Here is a 20,391-nt window from a genome sequence, read left to right as displayed (position 1 = left end):
CTGCTAATAAAATTTTAATCAATAATTAGAATAAAGCGAATTTCACCTCCTGTTTGACACCAGAATCTTGGTTCAGACATTGTCAAGCTCTTTTAACATTCCCTGCATCCAACTATACCCTACAGCATTAAGAATGAATTTATGCACAAAAATGTCGACATGCGCTTATCTAGTTCAGCTACTTAAAATGATTGTTCCACCCAGCAATAGATACTAGCTTCCCAATTTAAAATCCTGTGAATACAGGCATGCACTTTTTAATTTATTAATTGATGCATTATACATTCCCCTTCAAAAGGCAAATAAACAAGAAATAAAACAAACTCCTCCGTTATTACCGGCTTAAGGCCATCAATCAGGGATGTACTCACTGAGAATGTGACAATTACCCCAGTACTGGAGTTATCCCTCGCCAACTCCCCTAAACACTTGCTATTTCCTAGAAATGATAGTTTCCATCCTACCACAACTTACCTGCAGATTTATCTACAGACAGATCTTCCAAAACACTGGGGTGTACGAAGTAAAAATGCATTTCCAGACAGCCAAACAGAAAACAGGCCAAGTTATTTGCTGGCAAAACTCCACTTGTTTCACCATTATAATAGCAGAGAATCTGGCTCCAAACATGAAGCCATTAATTATGTGTACGGTTAACTATGTCAGTACACCTATTTGTTATTACATTGGGAAATCAATAAGTAAGACTTTGTTAATGATATTTTCTAACCTATTAACTAAGTACAATGTTAAGAATATCAGACTATGCTAATAAACAGTCAACAAGCTTTATATTCTGGATCACAAAACAGTAAAGCAAAGCTGAAAAGACAAGAAATCCATACTGTGAACAAAAGAGATGCACAAGCGATTTTTATTTTTTTTAATGCAGTCATACATTATAAATTATTTTTTTAAAAATTTCAATTAGTTTCCTGAAATGTATACAATGTTGGTCTGTTTCAGTATTCCTGGCAGAAGGACTCTAGTGGTCCATTTTGACAGGAAGAAAACCAACTTCCATACCTACCAACCACAAATCTTTATAGCACTGAGATCCTGAACCAGAATATTAGAAATGCCAATGTCAGAAGAGATACGAATGACGACAGGAGCAGTAAGTCCTTTAAAGAGGACACACTTAACTGGTTTCAGCTTCAGAGATTTACAGTAGGGGTGATTTTCCACATTCTGCTCCTGGAATATGCCAGCACCTTCAAGAATATGGCAATCTCTCTATCTGCTGGTGAATTTGGGCTTGTTCTAGAAAAACCATGATGCTAATCTCCTTTTCAACTGTACCAGATTTTTAAGGTGTTTGTTATTTTTAAATTAAACTCGAAATACACTGTTTTCCTCGAAGTAGAGGAACAAAACTCCCATTTCCTTTTCCTGGCTTTGTAATTAATATGAAGACATAATAATTGCAGCCACAGCCCTCCTCCAAACCAGGATCCCACTGTGTTGGCATTATGCAGTAGCTATATACAGAGCTTCAGCTTGCAACTGAAGTTGGAGATGTTTCCATTTTTCATGAGAGCACTAAACTATTTGAAAAACTCCAAAACCTTTTAGGACTGGCATTTCCAAAAAGATAAGAAATTGCACTTTGCCCACTTTGGCAACGCTTAGCACATTCAGAAATCCATTTTGAAATTCTATTTTGTTTTTATAACAGAATATACAATATCAGATGAACAGTAAGTTAGGACAGTTTACCTTTACAAATCTTTTTTAAGAGAGGCTTATAAAAACTTATTCCATCAAAACTCTTCAGAATAAACATTCAGTTCTTGATGGAATATGTTTATCCAGAAACTTAAAGGAGCTATAATTGTTTTGATTTTCTAGTTCTACTTTTGAATATAGACATATTTTTGATATATCACTGAAAAGACAGCATTTTTTCAAGAGAAGACAAAAATAACAAAAGTTTCTTAAAAAAAAAATCTTGATTTTTTTTTTTTCCTAAAGGCTACAATATTTTCCAGTTGCTTTCATTTTCAATGCACATGTTTCTTCCCCTAAGGTATCCACTGTGATATTTAAAAGGATTTATTTGCTTACAGCTAAACAGATGATATTTACTCACGTTACAAAACTGTCATACAACTCTGGCATTATTTAACCACCCTCTCCTTAGGAGACATCTTATACTAGGGCCAACAGGTAGGGACAGAGTCACACACTATCTGGAAAGGCTCACACACAGTACACACATAAGGCTCCTTCTCCAACCATGCAAAAAACCCCAAACCCTGAAAACAACCATTATCCAGTTTTATCAGCAGGGTAAAATACAACCAATTCTCTGAGCATTTTGCTAAATAAGTATGTTAATTTATCCCTTCAGCAATAAAAACCAGCATCTCAGCAATACAGTTCCTCTTGGCTCAGAGGGTTAAAAGGACAGCATTTCATTCCTGTTAGTTTTCAAGGGCTTGGCTGCTCCCTGGGCATCTGTGCTGGCTACCAAACTATTTTGAAACGTCCTTCCATCCAGGCATCTCTCTCCTGAGCGTCAGTCACAGTTATGAATCACAAAATAAATGCTTTGGATGCAACAGTGCTAGCTCTGGCTTTCAACAGAACATTTTGGAGACAGACAGCTTACAGAAAACAGAGAATGACACAGAGACATTTGGAGTACAGTGCCCGCAGCCTCCCTTCCTCAGGAAGGCTTCCTTTTAGTCATGATACTTTAGCTACTTCATACAGCTTGTACTGCCTAAAAGCCAGTGCGTGGCTTCACCGTTCTCCCTTTTTCCACGTCTGTATTTTAAACCAAACGTTTTGTTCAGAACTTTCATGGATCCCAGGCAGGAACAGCCTCAGGACATGAAATAACTTAGGCTGCACCTCTGGAGATCACCTGCCCCAGACCTGTGCTTGAGTGCTTACCACTATGCTACTCCTATGCCTTGAAATTACTGCACTGCTGTGATACAATTTCCACCAGACACTGTATGCAAAGAAACTGCTGGGTGCAACACGGTAATCTGAGGCAGCTTCATATTTGCTCTTCTCAACCTAAGTTCCCATTTTTCCAGACTCATAGGATCTGGCTTTTCCTCCTCTAGCAATTCGCTGCAGGCAACAATCCTCTTTCTTTGCTGAGAAACTCAATGTGATTCTGCAAAAAATTCTTTGCACTAGCCAGCTCCCAAATTATATCATTTTCCAGGAGAGTTGGGTTTTCAGCTTTTTCTTTTTCTTTCTTTTTTTTTTTTTAAATTTAAAAAGCACATAGGAAGCTAATTTCTGCAGATGGAGTAAAACGTAGCACGTGAACTGGGCAGATTGGCTTTCTCATTGGACACTGAAGGGTTGCTATGATTCAGACATTATGCTTTAATATTTAAATTTCCACAAGCTACAGATACACTGATATAAGAACAAACGTCAGAAGGTTGATCTATTCTGAGATCCATGTCAGAAGAAGGTCGACAACACACTTTGAAATCAGGTTCTGTTTCTGTCTATTGGAATTTGACAGATTTCAGTAAGAAAGATTGCCAAAGAGCAATCCAACAGTACAGTGCAGCTTTCAAACGATCATGAGGAGGCACTATGCTGCAATTTCCTTTGTCCTTGGTGGAAAATATAAGAAATAGTAAATTGATTTATTTACACACATTGGGCCCCCCTTTGTCCTCATTTTTATTTTCAATGTACTCTTTTTACAGAGATTTACATTTATTTACTGCTTGAATTTTGCAATAGCACCATACCACTTAACTCCACCCAGGAAACTTACTCTGCAGTGTTATTTTTGCAAACGGGGGGATTTGACAAGCTCCCTATAGCTCAGGGCATCAGAACCGTAAGGCCTCAATACGTTTGGGTTTGGTGTGGGGGTGGTTATTTCTCCTTTCTTTCTTAAGGAAGGAAACCTTTATGCTGATCCCGGACTTAAACACTGCATCCTGAACAGTGCGACAACTGGGGAAAACAAGATCTACAGTGTCAGCCACTTACACGTGTTCTCACGTAGTCACCATCTGTTTGGTAGTCCCAGAAGTCAGCAGCTCATATCACAAAAAGCACTGTCATATTAAACACCCTGCTGACACACAGACCACAGAGTGAGGGACCGAGCCTGCTAGCTGCTGAGCCATCAGGCTACGGCCTCAAAATGTACCAGCGAAGAACCACTAAAAGATAGTCTGTCAAGGTCTTTCCTTCTCTTCCTTTTCCCAACTACAAGCTTCCCACTGATGATGAAACTGCTGTAGTTCACATTGTATACGTTTACTAAACAACTGCAATTTTACAAACTTGCAAGTCCGCAAATGTCTCTTATTGCATCTGTTTGCCAGAATGAGTCTATGCTGAGAGAAAGAAAAAAAAACGTAGAAACAAAGTCTATACTCCTTGTCAAAATAAGCCATTTGCCCTTTATTCAGTACAGCAACAACGTGTTAAGTGAGTCAAACGGAACTTGGGAGCCATTTTGAATGGCTGAACAGATTGTCTCCTGGGCTCTTATGCAGCAACCCTCCAAAACTTTGCTGTATGGTAGGATGCGGTTTGCTTTCTCCAGCTTAACTAGTGTACATACATGTGTATGTGGAAGCTCAGGCCTTGGTAACCTGTCCATCCATAAGGGCTTAAACAACACAGTGGGTCCTTCATGACCATATTGCTCAAGCTCTGATCCTAGGAGCAAAAAAAGACTCTGATGACCAACCTGCCAGCACATGATCAAAACATACGTAGTCCCAGTGACGGACTTGGGACTGACATCTCTGAAACACAGTAAAAAATTCTGTGATCTCAAATGTGAAGAAGAACAAGCTTAAAGGGGATAGCCCGCTCACACCTCTATACATACACACATATACAAAATATATATAGGTTTAAATCAAACTATTCTTCACATGTGCATTATTTGTGTCATATTAGGCTTCTACTTGGAAATCTTATCACGTCAATTTGTTTCCCAGAAACAAGAGGGCCTGACAACCTCCGTCCTTGTGCTTGGGTTGATCTTGCCAGCAGAGATGGTGATGTAGCATTTGCTACACTTCCATAATTCCTTTCAGCACATAAGCAGATTTTTGTTTTTACATAAATACACCCATTATTTTTATGCTATATATACATACATCTTTTTTCTAAGGCTAGTTCTGGAACACTTAAATCTGATCATAAATGTAGAATGAAAATCTTCCTAGGCAGGCAGTTCCTTTACTAGCAATTACTATTCAATACCTGAACTCTTCCCTTCTTCCTTTCCAGCCTTGTAAAAAGAGCCATGTAGTGGACTCTGCTCATTGGAGGTATCACCAAATGTAACCGTTTCAGTAACAAGAATCTTGTTTCACAAAAAAAGTAGCCAAGCAACTTGCAGAAGTGTCAGCATGGAGACATACGCAGAGAAACCTGAAAAAGCCTTCAAGATTGTTCTGACAAGTTTTACATTTTGATCACTGAGCTCTCAGCTCCTAAGTGGACTACAACAGCAGACAGTTGTGCAGTCTCAATTTATTGTGACCTAAAGGTCATATTGGAACAGTACTAATACTATTTCTCTTTTGGCAGTATCAAAAGGACCCCTGCCAGTAATACCAGACACTGCCCTACCCTGTGTTCCCAATGCCTATCAGTAGAACGTAACTGAATAACAATGGCAAAAGATGATCATTACAAATTCAGAATCCACTTTCATGTTACTACAGCAAAAAAGCCACTGCACTTCATGCTGACACAAGGGCTGGGCTGCCAGGGGGCTCAGACCAGGCACAGAGCTCCACAGGAACAATGTCATGTTTCTCCTGAGAGTTGCCCTGTGCTGTGCAAGATCTTTCACCACCTCTTGCACTGGCCTGCCCTCCAGGCATTGCTGCTCTTCCCCTAACTTTCCATTCTAAGATAAATACGAGCCTTGATCTTGGATCTGCTTTCAGGGCTACAAAGACAGCACAAAGAAACATATCTGAGATGGTCAAACCCAAAGGAAGTAAGACAACCCAAGGGTAGACAAACAAATACAGTCATTGAAGGGTGAGGGGCAGTCAGAGCAGCTTCACAATTAGATGTCCCTGGCTGGAGACAGACGCACACAGGACTGACAATGAGCAAGCGGAAGTTTAACAACATAATATCAGCTAAGAGCAGCAGCAGGAGACAAGCAGGCTTTCTTCACACTGCAGGGGATCAGAGATAATCCAGAAAACAGAGACAGATTCAAATTAATATAGTAAATTAAAGGGAAACCAAGAGAAAAATTGGGGTCAATCTGGTATACACATGGCATTCTCATTGACAAACAAGTAGACAACAAGATTTTTACATTTCAGAGGTCTCCAGAAATGAGCAGCACCCAGAAGCTCAGCAGATGGCCTTTGAAAAAAACGGCCTGTTCACTTCAGAGCCCCAGTGGGAGCTGAGCCCTTTCAAAATAACTGGAACAGTCTCTAGCTATCAAGCAACCACCAGCAAAAGAGGTGAATTTGCTTTCACAGCATTTCCTCTGGTTCATTCCAAGTTTTCCCTGCTCATTTGTGTATCTTCAATTAAAATAACATTCTTTTTTTTCTAACTGGTCTTGCAGTTAGCAGCAGGGGAGGAAAAGAGTACAAACAAAAGCACTCAGTAATTCAGCCTCAGAAATGCATCTGAATCTGCAGCTCCAGGGCTCTGACACAGCAGCACTGAAAAAGCCTGCTGCCTCCCTTGATGTTCAAGGACAGCGGGGTACATTGGTCTGTGCATTTGTATTCCCTGCCACTCCATTGGCCTGGCCTTTCTCCTCGGTCCCCCAAGCACAGACATCATCTCATCATTGGAGAGATGACCTGTGAGCAAACTGCATTGCAGCCTGCATTAGCTGGGAACTGAGCCCGAGGTGAGGGAAACAACACGTAACAGAGCTACATGAACAACAGTCATGTACAGCTCTTGACACGCCTGGATGTCAAGACATACAGTCTCTCTGCTGCAGTAGGGACTCACCAGCAGATACATAACATTGCTGCAATCTCCAGAAACACCCTTTGTCTCGGCTGTATACGTAGTACCAGAGTGCTGGCTCATTTATTTTAGAAAAACAACAAAGAGAAACGGATGTATTGGTAGCAAAATATTTTCCTGTGCCTACTGCAAATCTGGTTTCTCTCGCTGACCACAAATACAGAAAAGAAAGCATCCGGGAGAGAGAAGATAAGGCTTTGCTAACAGTCTAATTTTCATGTGGAAGGGAAGGGAGCCCTCATTGAGAAAAAAGGCAGAGGAGATAAAGATAAGATCAAAGATGGTGAAAAGGCATTCATAAAGGGCAAGAGGGAAGGGGGGGAGGAAATCAATCACAAGTACAGACAAGATCAAACGGCAGCATAGCAGTAACAGCCGTATTTCCTTGGGAAAAAAAGCTGCAGGATGAAGAGGCAGTACAACAACATGCTGTGAAGAGTGCTGCTATCCGCACCCACTGCATAGGAGAGAGCTGTTCTTTCTCCATAGCAACAAGATACTTAAAAGCCAATCTGGAAACTGAAGACCAGATTAAAAACAAAACACAACATGTATCGATTTATTACCTCTATTTTAAGCCTCATTTGTGAAGTACACAGGATAGCATTTGTTTAGCCTAAGGAAGCATCTTCACAGAAAGCTCTCTTCTCCCTTTATACCTCCCCGTCTCAGAATCAACCCTTGGTGTGGAGCAAACTGTGGCACCTACACATAGTCCCTACTCTTAGGCAATGCCAAATGCATTAGGCACAAACACACCTTGCGGCAGCCTGAGGTGGTCACAGCTGAAGCCCACCAGCTTCTGCCTTTTGCAGGGACTGCAGGAAGGCATCAACACCTCTCAACTTTTCTCAAAGGACTCGGGGATGACAGTCAGCCTTTTGCTGAAAAAAAAATACATAAAATAATAATTGAAAAAAAAAAACCAAAACACAAAAACAACCTTGCTGTTAAGTAGTTACCAGCTCAAGTCACTGTTTACAAGGGCTCGGGATATGCTCATATCCTGTCCTTGAAGTTTGCTTATACCTGCTTGGAAACAGCTCTGCTAAGGTACCTGAATGACTTCAATAAAGCCATTATGCTGACTGCATTGGCAGAGCTCTGGAAACATTACAGACCTCGTCTCCTCCTCAAAGGCATCGAGGGAGCCTGCACAGCAAATTCCAGAATGCACCACGATTATTTAAGAAGCTCATCAAGTTTTGGGTGAACGGATCATACTGAAAAAGCTGCAGAATAGCTAAGGTTTCAGTCCTAGCCTTGGTTTAGCTTAGATGCTGAGATTACCTTCCTCATGGAAGAGGGGCAATAAAAAAAGCTATCAAGTCACAGTTCCTTAACCACAAATATCACAGCTATGTTTTGGTAGTTAATTATTCCAAACAGCTAAAAGTGCATCTTTACATGCCAGCTCCATCCAAGAATCTTAATAAAACAAACAACCTCCCATTATACCCTCCTCTATTTTACTTCCCCAGTAATGAAAAGAGCTGGAGCAGAAAAGCTTACTCAGAATAATTACTGCTCAGTCCAGGTACCACTCAGTTAACTTGAAGATCTGACAATGGGAATTTTCTACTCTTTTCCTGCAAAGGACAAGCGTGCAACAGTATTAGAGTTATCTAGAACAAGCACAGCTGAACACAATGCAGAATAGCCCTGTCTGTACTCAGCTAGGAGTGCTTTACAAAAGCTAGACAGATAGGGGTACTGCAACCAAGGCAACTCATGCATTCAGTGTCTCTGATGGTATGGCTTTGCAGGCAGCTGAGGACAGATCAGTGCAGAGAAGTAAAATGTTTATGCATCACCTAAGTAGGGAGACTTTTGTCCAGTGGAAGAGCAAAAAACATGCTGAGGGATTGGAAACACAAGCTTAAACTCGTCTCTGGTGCTGAATACTAAAGAACTGGTGGGAATTGGGTACGATGAGGCAAACGGAGCAAATGCAGAAAGTTGTTGATTACATACAAGCACGCCAAAAATATGCTACAGTGTGCCAATTTTGTTTGCTTTAAAGTTTCCCTTCCACTGCAAAATGTTATCTTATTTGAACGTCCAGAGAACTAAGAGGAGGAAAGAAAAGCCTGCTTTGAGATTATCTAAAGACCTATTTCAGTGCATGCCATGAAAGCCATCTTTTGAATTTCATAGTAATATTAAACATAGTTCTAGCTTAGATTCACCCATGAGTCAGAAGTTTAAAAAAAAAAAAAAAGCACTGTACTCAGCAACTTTGCCTTGGCTCAGCACTATTATCTTACAAACTTCATCTGTACATCTGCTAAATCAAGAACTCCAGAAAAATCTGATGCACATACACTAAATATCCATCTGTCTAGCCATTTCTTGTAGAGCCAATGCATTTGAATGAATATTTTTGACTTAAAAGATAGAATTTTTCAAATCAGCCAATCGTTAGCCACTGTATTTATTAGCAAAAAAATTTTTTATGGATCTTCGTTTTTCATTTCCTTGTACAACATTTTATTCAAGAATAAAATATTAATTTTTAAGCCACTGACTCAATTTACTCTTACTTTTGAAAAAAATTACTTTATCTGACTAGAAAAGATTTCTAAAAGAGCTTCACAGAAAGGACAAGAGTAATTTTCATCTGCATAGATTATGAAGTAGAAAGAAAATTATGAATCAGCTTGTCCTCATAAAAAGACATTTGCTAACCAAAGTCTGTTTCCTATACAATTAGTTACAAATGCGGAAATATTTCTTTTAATAAGTGGTTTCAAATGTTGCCAGCAACAAATCTCTGTGGAATGCATACAAAGTTGTTCTGTTTTCTTCCGCATAGGTTACCTTACTGAACTCAAAATGGAGGTATCCAAAGAGCTTTTTAGGAGCTCAGGAAGCAACACAGCTAAAATATATGACACTTTTTTTTTTTTTTTGACAACTCAAGTGGAAAATAATGGCATTTATGAGTCTTTAGCTCAGAGCTTACAGTAGCTCTGGCAAAGCACCCTTTCCTATGCAGCCAGGTTTTACTCCAGCTACAGAAAATTCTCTTGCACCAAAGAGACAGAAATGCTCATCCCAACCACCATTCCTATGTTCTTAAGCACTCTCCAACATGCAAACAAGACTGAAGATAACACTTAACCCCTCAAATACACTTGAAAATGCTGTGGGACTGCAATGCAGAGAGCAGCAGGCAACCTTGGTGAGCTGCTCTGGAAGGGCTGTGTTACGCTGCTGGCAGCCAACAGTTCCTGTGCATGGGCAGTTCCACACCTGCTATGTCCCACCACTTGCGTTACAGATGAAAGGTGAAAAGGGCAACAATGGCTGGGCAGTCTCAGCATCCAGGACATTGTTTCCTGGATGCTCCTAGGCAAAAACACTGCATCCACAAGGAACCCCAAAACACAGCTCATTACACACCAAAGTCCTGGTCAGATCTTGGAGCATATTCTTAATAAAAGGAGTCTGCAAAACTCTCCAGGATGCCTGCTTCTGTCAGTACCACCTCTGTCTTGTGAGGCTTCAGCCTCAGCCAACTCCACACCTCTCCCATCACTGAGCCAGGTTGGTGGTCACACTGCAATCAGACACAGCATTTAGCAAAGCGCCCTCTCAACATTGATGTCACTCACACACGAGTATCAGGCACAGAACAGAAAATCACAAGGCACAGGCTGTAAATCACAAGGGCTTAGTCGTTCCATCTTAGGAAGTTTAATTATCCTGATTATGTTATCTTAATTAAATGATAGTTAATCTAAGTTTATATTTAAGCCTGAAATGTGAATATATTTTAAAAACTCTTGATGATAGCAAATCTGAAGAGACAGAGGAAGGAAAGCAAAAATACCAGAGAAAGAAGGGTTAGTCGAATTTGATAAATGAAACCATGTTTCTAAATACAGGCAACTGCAGCTCAGGTGGTCCCTTGTTTAGGGTGGCCTACATGAATCAGATTTCTAAGGGGGAAATGGGAGGGTCTTCAAATAAAATTTGAAAGCAGATAAGCAAAAGATAAAAGGTAAAATTGACGGTAAGAGAAGAAAAAACAACCTGTCATGTCAGAGGTTAGCACAGAATCTTTGAAGAGTCCTGCTGTGTGCATAGTTATTTACACTTTTCAGGCTCACAGAAAACAGTGGTGGTCTTGTAAAAAATTCACAGCAATCTAGCAAGGTGCCATGCATACAAGCCAGAGGCCAGCTTGAGCAAGTTAATGGGGACGATAACCTTTCCAAAGAAGGAAGAAAAAAAAAAAAAAACAGCTAGCCATTTAAGAAACTGTTTCTTCTTTCTTCAAGGGCAAGGGAAATTTAACATCGACAGCACAGAGAAAAACTGAAAACCAGGAATTAACAGTTGTAACTCCTGTTAAGAAGGAGTTAACAGCTCCAGCTGTAACTGAATAGAGAGGACTCTACTAAATGCAGATACCACCATCTCAGTATCTGAACAATAAGAGACATCAGATGTCTTAGTCCTTCAACTTCACCCCATCCTACCTACAGCTGAGATCCTCTCTGGGATTCTAAGCCACAAACCAAAACTGTGAGGACCTTTGGAAAGGGAAAAAAAAAAAAAAAAAAACACAGGAAGAAACAGCACCAACACTGTTTGGTGTTACCAAGCATGTAGCCTGACAATGCCTTTAAATCCCTGGTATGAGGAATGGCAGGACTGCTCTCCTCCATTGCCTGCTCATCAGACAGCACCTGGAACATGGGCTCTGCCCTGTGACCTTCATGCCCCACTGCCCTGCACAGCAGGTAACAAGCCTTGCAGTGAAAGCCAGGGGCACACGGAGAAGTCCCATATGTAAGGAGCACTGCTCTGGAGATAGCATGCAATCAAGGCTGTCTCAAAAGGTACTGCATCCAGCTCTGGGAGCCCCCAACACATTACAGCAGGTCTAGAGGAGGGCCACAAAGATGATCAGAGGGCTGGAGCACCTCTCCTATGAGGACCGGCTGAGAGACTTGGGGTTGTTCAGCTAGGAGAAGAGAAGGCTTCAGGGAGACCTTATAGCAGCCTTCCAGTACTCAAAGGAGCCCTCTTTATCAGGGAGCGTAGCAATAGAACAAGGGGGAACAGTTTTAAACTGCAAGAGGGCAGACTTAGATTAGATATTAGGAAGAAATTCTTTACTGAGGGTGGTGAAACACTGGAACAGGTTGCCCAGAGAAATTGTGGTTGCCCCATCCCTGGAAGTGTTCAAGGCCAGGTTGGACGGGCCTTTGAGCAACCTGGTCTAGTGGGAGATGTCCCTGCCCACGGCAGGAGGGTTGGAACTAGATGATCTTTAGGGTCCCTTCCAACCCAAACTATTCTATGATAATGTGCTCACGTATCCTGACCCCTACACCACAAGGCACTCCCACCCCCAGGCCTCAGGCTGCCCTGCCAGTGGCCAATGGGCAGGAGTAGGAAGGAATTCCATACTCCTCCATCAGAATTCTCATTTGTTTCCTGCCAAAGTCCCTTAAAATTGAGAGATCTTTTGTGCTTTATATCTGAAGGATTTAGGTATCATCAATAATCAAATGTTATCATAAGGTGTGATAAAAAATAACCATACTGCCCTCTTCCTGGCAGGATGATCTCTACCTGAATACCTACATTTTGCAACCAACATGTTGAACTTTGACACCCCACTTATAGGCAAGTAGGCTGTTCATGGAGTTTTTTCCTTCTAAGAGCTAGGAAGACCCCATATCCTCACATTCCTATCAGTAATTTGCACTAATAGTTTTGCAAGGTAACATCCTGCATCACTCTAAATTGAATTCCAGCCTTCCAATCAGAAAAGCAAATCCACCTATAACCTTCGCAAGCAATTAAATCTACTGCCCTTGCTAACTTTGGCAATTTCTCCAAGACTTGAATCTTAAGAATTTAGTAATTACTTCTGTTGGCCTTTGTTCTGCCCTGAGCTTCAGACAGCAAGTTTCAATGTGTGTCAGAATCAGTTACCAAAAAAGAAATCTCTTTTAAAAAGATACTCAATAAAAACAATCATGCTCCCGCTTTTTCCTTTTGGCAGTATAGAAAAGTCTTTATAAAACTAAGATCTGGCTTCTGTGACCTCTGCAGTCTCTGAGACTTTTGTCAATCTTGTTTGCTAGCTTCCTTATTCTCATTTTAGACAGGTTTGAGTTTGCCTTTGGATTTTAAGGAAAGTATTTCTTTATATAGACAGTTTATTTTGAAGTGGAAAATTCGTTCCTTGAATCTAGACAAAAAATAATTCTATAATATTCCATATTTTTCAAGCCAGTCACTCAGGAACACCTTACAAATTCACAGCTGCTATGTACACACAGAACTGAGATGAGGCCCACATACAGTGGGCAAGATAACAAGGGACATACTTTTTCCTCGGATAAACTGTTTTGAATCTGACTAGAAGTTAGACTTCACACTGAAATGCACTTAACATTTATACAAACCCTACAAACAAAGTAGGCAATTAAGGGTTTGACAACACAAGTACCATTCCAAAATGAAAATCTGCAAAGGGGGATTCATACGCTGGAAAATCATGAATGTTACTATTTATGTGCCACTTAAAATATTACTTCACCTATAAATACACCAATTCCACGAGTCCATGAAACTAACTGAAACTGAAAGGAAGAAAAGCTATTGTCCTCCATGTGTATCATATTAGTAAGCAAGCCACATTGGAAGTGGAAAAGTGGGAGTGTATAAAACAGAAGGACAAACCTCTCTATCTTCACTAGTGTCTTTGAAAACAGAAATACAATAACTAAACACAGGAAAGGGAACTAGAATACAGTATGCTAGAAATGCTTAATAAAGAAGTTCATCTCCACAAGGAAGTGCGATTGTTCAGTGGTCTACGTGCATGCAGACATGACTTGTGTTGATCCACATGTCTGCATGAGAGACAGTACACAAACTGATTTGTGTTCAGAGCTAGATGAGGCTAGGGTCCAATGAGCATTTTAAAAATTAACTAGCTATTCTTGGTGCTCAATTTGAGATTCATTAAAGGATTACAGCTTTAGGACAGGCCCCTCCTGCCCTCTGAAATCAGGCACCTTCATTGCCCTTTACTAACTCTTGTAACCAAAAACTGAGGGATTCCCAAAACTGTTAGTCACTTCTGGAAACAATGACCTGATGAAAGAATAAAGAAAGCAAAACACAGCTTGTGAACAGGGAGCTACTTCTAATGTTAGTGTGAGTCATTATTATTATTTTGTTTTCTTATTATTCTCATCCAGTCAAAGCCATTATCTTCAATTAAGGAGGCATATTTGGTCTTGGAGATACAGCAACATTCAGTCATATTAGATAACAACTTGAGATCTGTAAAAACCTGGGAGGTTTCTCCAGGAGCTTGCACTGGGTTCTTGGACCATTAACTTGCTGGATGAACACAATGGAAGCTGCCCAAGAAGGAGCAGCACAACAAGTGAGAAGAGGCAAGCCCCAATTGAATGGTGACGATCAATATGCTGTGGCCGTTATCTCCCAAGAAGCTGTGTGTAAAAGTAGGAAACACTGCTAAGTTTCAGATTCAAGATTGGTAGGAAAAGTGATACAGTTAAAATATTTAGGTTCACATAAAGAAAATAATTGTGAGACTGAGTGCAATTACTAAGCAGATGCTGATTTCTGCGAGTGTTAGCTTGGGATATTTCATTGAAGGCAATTCTCATCTCCCCCTCCTTTCCCCTCAATACACTTGCAGGACAGAGCGGAAGGCCATACTGCATTAAATCTCCATCATCCATTTTTAATTGCTGTTGGCAGCAACTATTCCATTTGTTCAAGCTGATTGCATAGTGGAGGGATCAGTCTCTGTTCTTAAGTGAGCTATTTCATTGTTTGGACTCCTGAGTGTTATCAATTGGTGCTTTACCATTTGCAGATGTCAGAGCGTTGTGCTCCCAAACAGAACTTTGTTAGTACTGGCTGGTTGCTGCTAACTTATCTGCAGCACCCTGAACAGGCCTTTGAGCGTTGACAGGATGCTTTATGAAAATTACATGGGAACCTATAACTTCGGCATTTGAAAATGTGATGCAGCCTCAATTTAAAAATTCCAACCATGTGGGAGGACACAGTTTTAACCGTTACACATTAGACATGCAAGACAATAACAAATATCTGAAATCCAGAATGAGCACAGAAAAAGTGGGTTTCCACACTTGGGACAAGCCATTGTTTGGCCTTAGTTAAAGTTTGAAAACAAATTTCTTATAGATTTTTAACCTGTCTGCACGCATGCAAACTCCCACAAGTGGTCATCACAAAGAGACTGCACAGTCTCATTTTTCATGGTACATTTTGCTCTTGGCCCCCTACAGTTTTAGCAATTAAAAATCTAAGGTAATTTAAGGTAATGGGCTTAAGTCCTCCTTTTTCCTCCTCCCTTCAGTCCTCCTGTCACCTTGCGTAAGTTTCTGAGATGAAGCAAGCTCTGCCCTGAGCTTTGGGAACACAAGATCAGAGTTCGTTCTCATCTTGTCCTGTAGGCTGTCAGCATCCTGGACTCACTACTGAGCAGCGCTGCCTGTAATCCAGCCCTTCTAGAGCAGTTGGTATGTGGCTTGTGTGTTCCTACATGCCTACATAAGGGATAGATCCTTGTGTCAGCAGTCTTCCTAGAGAGAAATCTGGTAACAGAGCACAAAGCCATCATAACACATGGCTTGCCCAGAAACTTCCTTTTATTTGAATAAATGGAATATTGGAACAAAGGAACAGAAAAGGGAGTAGAAATATGAGTTCTTTCTAAAATGTATCATTTTCAACAGGGAGCAGGGGAGTTTTGTTTGTTTTGTTTTTAAATAAAGGCTACTAACTTATTTTGGAGTGTAAGAGGAGAGACCGTAGCAGAAACCTCAATAAAAAAAACAAAACAAAACAACCAAAAGCACATGATAAATCTGGCTTACCTCCCACAAACACAAAGCAAACTGTCATTAAGTTACCCCTCTATGCATAGGAATTGAAGTTGAGCCCAGTCTCTCTCCTTTTTTCACACTGGATTAGGTGATAAGTTAGCCAGAAACAATTCAAAAGAGGTCCAAAACTATTCCTTATACGGCAGATATCTTTGAAAGCTCCGTTCTGCCACTGATTTTGGCAGTTGTGAAGAGAATCTGTCCCATTTTTCCATACCATCTTTTTCCTTACAGTACTCTGACTTTGAGGGGGTGCAGCTCTCCTGACATCACTACACACCCTGGAAGTCGAGGCATTACGCCAAGGCCTACATCTTTACCATTTCTGCAGTTGCCCTAGTATGACGATATGAAGAAAAAAGCCTCATAAGCAGTCCAAAATTACAGACAGGTCTCAACTGAATAAATATTTTTAAAGCAACTGACATCAAAACCTACTCAACAGGAGGGAAATGTATGTAGTGACATGCTGCAGTTGCAGTGAAGAGGTGGAAATAGCTACATTTCTGCCATCCTCGTTGCTGACTCACCACATTCCGGCTGCAGGATCCGATACCCTTAAAGCTGCTCAAGTTCCTAGAGATGTCCCTAGTGCAGTCAAGTGCCTCACCACACAAATATATCGCCTAGAACCGAGATAAAAATCTGTGTTCTTGAATCCATAAGAAGGTGGCTGATACCCTTCAGGGTGTCAAGACAGCTATTAGGGGAAGAGTGGAAAACAACAGGCATTAAACAGGGCTTTTTGTTGCTAAGGGCAAGTGAGGTCATATCAAGACAGCTGCAGAAAATGACGACTTTGTCCAACTTTCTCATCTTCTGTCTTCCCTGGACTGAAAGCCATGTTCTCTTATTAGTATCCTAGTCCTTCACTCCAAACCAGCAATCAAACACTTCTCAGCAAAGAAACAGCCAGAGGCCTGGGTAATGGAAGCAGCAGCTGGGGAACAGCAGGGACATCTGCCCCTTGCTACTACATTCCAGCACTGCTCCAAGCCAGAGGCATCAAGGGGTGTCAGGGACCTCATGTACTGCAAGTAACATCTTGTCTCAGGTTAGAAAGACAAAAGCCAGTCAGAGGATTCAGCTATAATGAAGCCAAATGAATACTAACAAAAAAAAATTGACATCCTAGATCTCATGAATCTGAACCTTCTTTACAGTACGTGCATGTACGCATCTGTGTTTGTAAGTTATATGCACACATACACACAATACTCACATACATGCTAAATACATTCCCCAAAAGAAGCTTTGACATTTCCAGTCTTAATCCTCTCACCCAGAACAGACCAAATTTCATGATCTTCAAGGCTAATCGCTAGGCTCGTCTGCTGAAACTAACTTTTCATGATATGTCTATTTGCTGTGAGGACAATACTGGTTTGACTCAAACTCACTCTGATTAGCCCTACACCAGTGAGGGTCATTCCTGCCTTTGTCCAAATTAGTATGCCTCTTAAATTATGGAGTGAAGGTCACTTAACAGATCCTGGAGCATGATGAAGCTCTGGCTAAAAATAGGATGCCACTGTCACTGTATTTATCATCTAGGTTCAGATCAGTTGTCATCCTTTATGTCTGTGCTATGTTTTGTTATCTAAATATATGATTACCAAGATAAAGCTTATTTACCAAAAAAAGTTTATAAATAATACAAATAATCAGATGAAGGCTTTAGAAACAAAACAATATACAAATATCATCCTTTCTGCTACATGGTTTTTTCTTCTGCATAATAAACTATCCACAGACATACACACATACAGCAACAATCCATAGAGTGACTGCCAAAGAGGAGCATCGACCATTACTCCAATTTTGGACAGTAGGTGTAAATGAGAGCTTGACATTGCAGATATGTATCAGTGGGGTGAAAGTAGAGAAAAAATAAACCGTGTAAGAGGGATCACAAGTGATTAGTAACTACAACTTGCTGACATTGAATGGAACCAAGCCAGCTAGCAGGACCAGTGCTTCCTACCCAGGCTCCTGCCCATCACATTCATGTTTATGGGAGGGTAAGGGTTATTACCTCATTCACCTTCTTTCTTCACAAGACCCTTTTTTTTGTATTGCATAGGCAGAGATTGTTCTCACAGAAAACACATGAAGTAATATTGGAAGTGTCAGAGCCCACAGGCAAGAACAGATTTGTCAAAATATCACAGTAGCCTCTTCTGCTACAAAGCTGACTTGGGGATTCACCCAACCCATCTGCCACACACCTACAGGATCAGGGGTCAGCAGAAGCCAAAACTGAGGGGGAGAGAAGGGATGAGATAGTCCTCACCCTATAGTCTTTAACAGCTCTGCCTTCTACTTGCAGATGCACAACCCGAAGATGTGGGCTAAGAAAGAAAAGGAAGCACATGAGAATTTCCCCATGCTCTCTTTTCTTCTCACTTTCAGAAGCTGAAATAAATTCCTAATAGCTATATTCACACCACTGTTCGTATGGACCTAGGGCCCATACAGGGACTGTTGCTCTCTGGCTAGAAGGACCAGCAAGGACACAGAGGTTCTGCTCTACTGCCTTCCAGGAGACGGATCATAACCTGGAATAGCATCTTTAGCTGTAGACAACAATGGTATTAAATGCTTCTTTAAGTGCTGCTTCTCCATGCAGCTAAAAACATAAAGATCCTTGAAGAAAGGAGTGTTGCAAACTGTACTGTTTGCAAGCTGTCCAGGAAATGAGTCTTTCCTATAAAAAACAGTGTTCAAACTACAAGCCAAGATGTTCAGCATCTCTCCTAAGTCACTTGATTTCTGACAAATGTTATCTATCCTTATCTCTCACTGATCTGCTTATCTAGAATTCTCATTCTAAAAAAGTAGTTACAATGGTGTTTGAATGTTCAGTAGTTTATATACATCTAAAGTGTAAACAGATAGAGAAACAAGTCTCTGTCTCATTCTTCGTCATCTAATAAAAAAAAAAAAGAGGTTTTCTAGTTCCACATCACTATTTCGAAAAATGTAAAATGGAACATAGCATATATGCAATAAGAAGAAATCTTTGTGTCAAGTAATGAGCACATGCAGAAAAAACCTAGGTTATTGCAGCCTAAGTGAATTTTTCTGCAGTTTATAAAACCATAGTATGAAAAAATATCGATATAAAAAGGGAGTGCTGAGCCTCCTTAACATTTTCATGTATTTAATTTTGGATGATAAGAACATCCCTACAAAAATCTCATCCAGTAATGAGATCTGAAATGAAAAATGACCACCCAGAAGTAAAAGTAGTCATACACAATTAATGAATTCATTCAGCCAGCCAATAAATCAAACCAGCAAACCAGACTCTCTTAATCATGCAGAGAAACATTTTTCAGTGCTTCTTATTATCATAGTTTGCTCAAGGCCTACGTTACAAATTGGTTGTTTCTTTAATTCTTAACCATTTACAATACAATTTAATGTTATTCAAAATTTAAGCGTCATTCAAGAATACTGTTTAGGAATACATTGTTCTTTCCAGGATTCTAATTCTGAATAAAATTAGGATCAGAAGATTTACTTTACCTGTCAAAAAAGCCTGTGAGTATTCAGGAAGTTATTAGAGCATGGATAAGACCCAAGAAAGGGTCCTAGCTCTTTCCTTTGTGGGTCAAACTTGTACAAACAGATATCAGACATTCAGAAAGTTATCACTGCCTGAACCTCTCACACTTTTGTTTCCATCAGGGACCCATGAAGCCCTTGGGTTACAGAATCAAGGATAACTTCTTAAAATTTTGTCAAAGAAATTTTCACTTACTATTCAATATTGTGTGCAACAATGGACTAAATTAAAAGAAACAGTAACTCTGGAAAAGCTCACAGCAAGAGGCTATTGAGAAAAGAAACAGCAGCTTGACTGAAGGCTGAAAAACCAAGCCAAACTTCCTTTGCCTTTCAATTGCAAGCGTTCTTTTCCCCCAAAGTTCATCTACTATCCTACAATAGTTCCCTCATCTTTCTCCAGTTTTCACAAAAAAATTAGGAACACCTAGATACTGCTTCTGTTGAACTTTGCAACCACATGTTTCAATGCAGGAGGTACGCGTGCTTTTCATAGAAACCCATCACCAAATTTAGGTAGAAGAGGCAAAAGCCAAGACTGTTCTCCTAGTAAGACTGGATTCTCTGCAAGCTCCGAACGATGCTCCCACTCAAAACTTTTGAAATCTAGGGGGCCGCTGAAGGACAAAGCTGCCTGACACTCCCTGGCCTTTCATTTCTACCACACTCCATGCTGAAATCATGTTTATTGTTTTGCTTTTTTCCCTTTGGATATAGCTTCTACACACCTGTGACCTAAACTAGCGCCAACCGAGCACAAAGGAGTGTGCTGATTCTCCAGGCCTTTTCCAACAGCAGGGGCTAGCTAGTGCCAATTTCTAGTGCCAGCTTGGTAATGAAAGGTCACGCGAATTCCTTTCTTCCAGATTTCCACTTTCTCAAGGAGGGCAGTGAGGAGAGCCCCTACAAGGTGAGTCATGATCAA

The 20,391-nt window shown here is 40.5% G+C and overlaps 1 protein-coding gene across 4 annotated transcripts in view; it reads right to left on the bottom strand.

Moving 5' to 3' along the window:
* The window catches only part of SERGEF (secretion regulating guanine nucleotide exchange factor), a 159,651-nt gene that overhangs the window by 20,766 nt on the left and 118,494 nt on the right, over nucleotides 1–20,391 (bottom strand). The window contains exon 11 of one of the 4 annotated variants that reach the window (XM_074585805.1): nucleotides 7,763–7,859. The exons of the other annotated variants lie outside the window; for them this stretch is intronic. Within the exon in view, the coding sequence (XP_074441906.1) occupies nucleotides 7,849–7,859 (11 nt within the window). The 3' untranslated portion in view covers nucleotides 7,763–7,848. Of the gene's footprint in view, nucleotides 1–7,762; nucleotides 7,860–20,391 lie in introns of those variants that run through there. 4 annotated transcript variants of the gene reach the window in all.

The sequence above is a fragment of the Larus michahellis genome, chromosome 4 (genome assembly GCF_964199755.1).
Source record: "Larus michahellis chromosome 4, bLarMic1.1, whole genome shotgun sequence".
Classification (NCBI taxonomy): domain Eukaryota; kingdom Metazoa; phylum Chordata; class Aves; order Charadriiformes; family Laridae; genus Larus; species Larus michahellis.
Note: the sequence above shows the minus strand (reverse complement) of the source record. Positions and strands in the feature narration are given on the sequence as shown.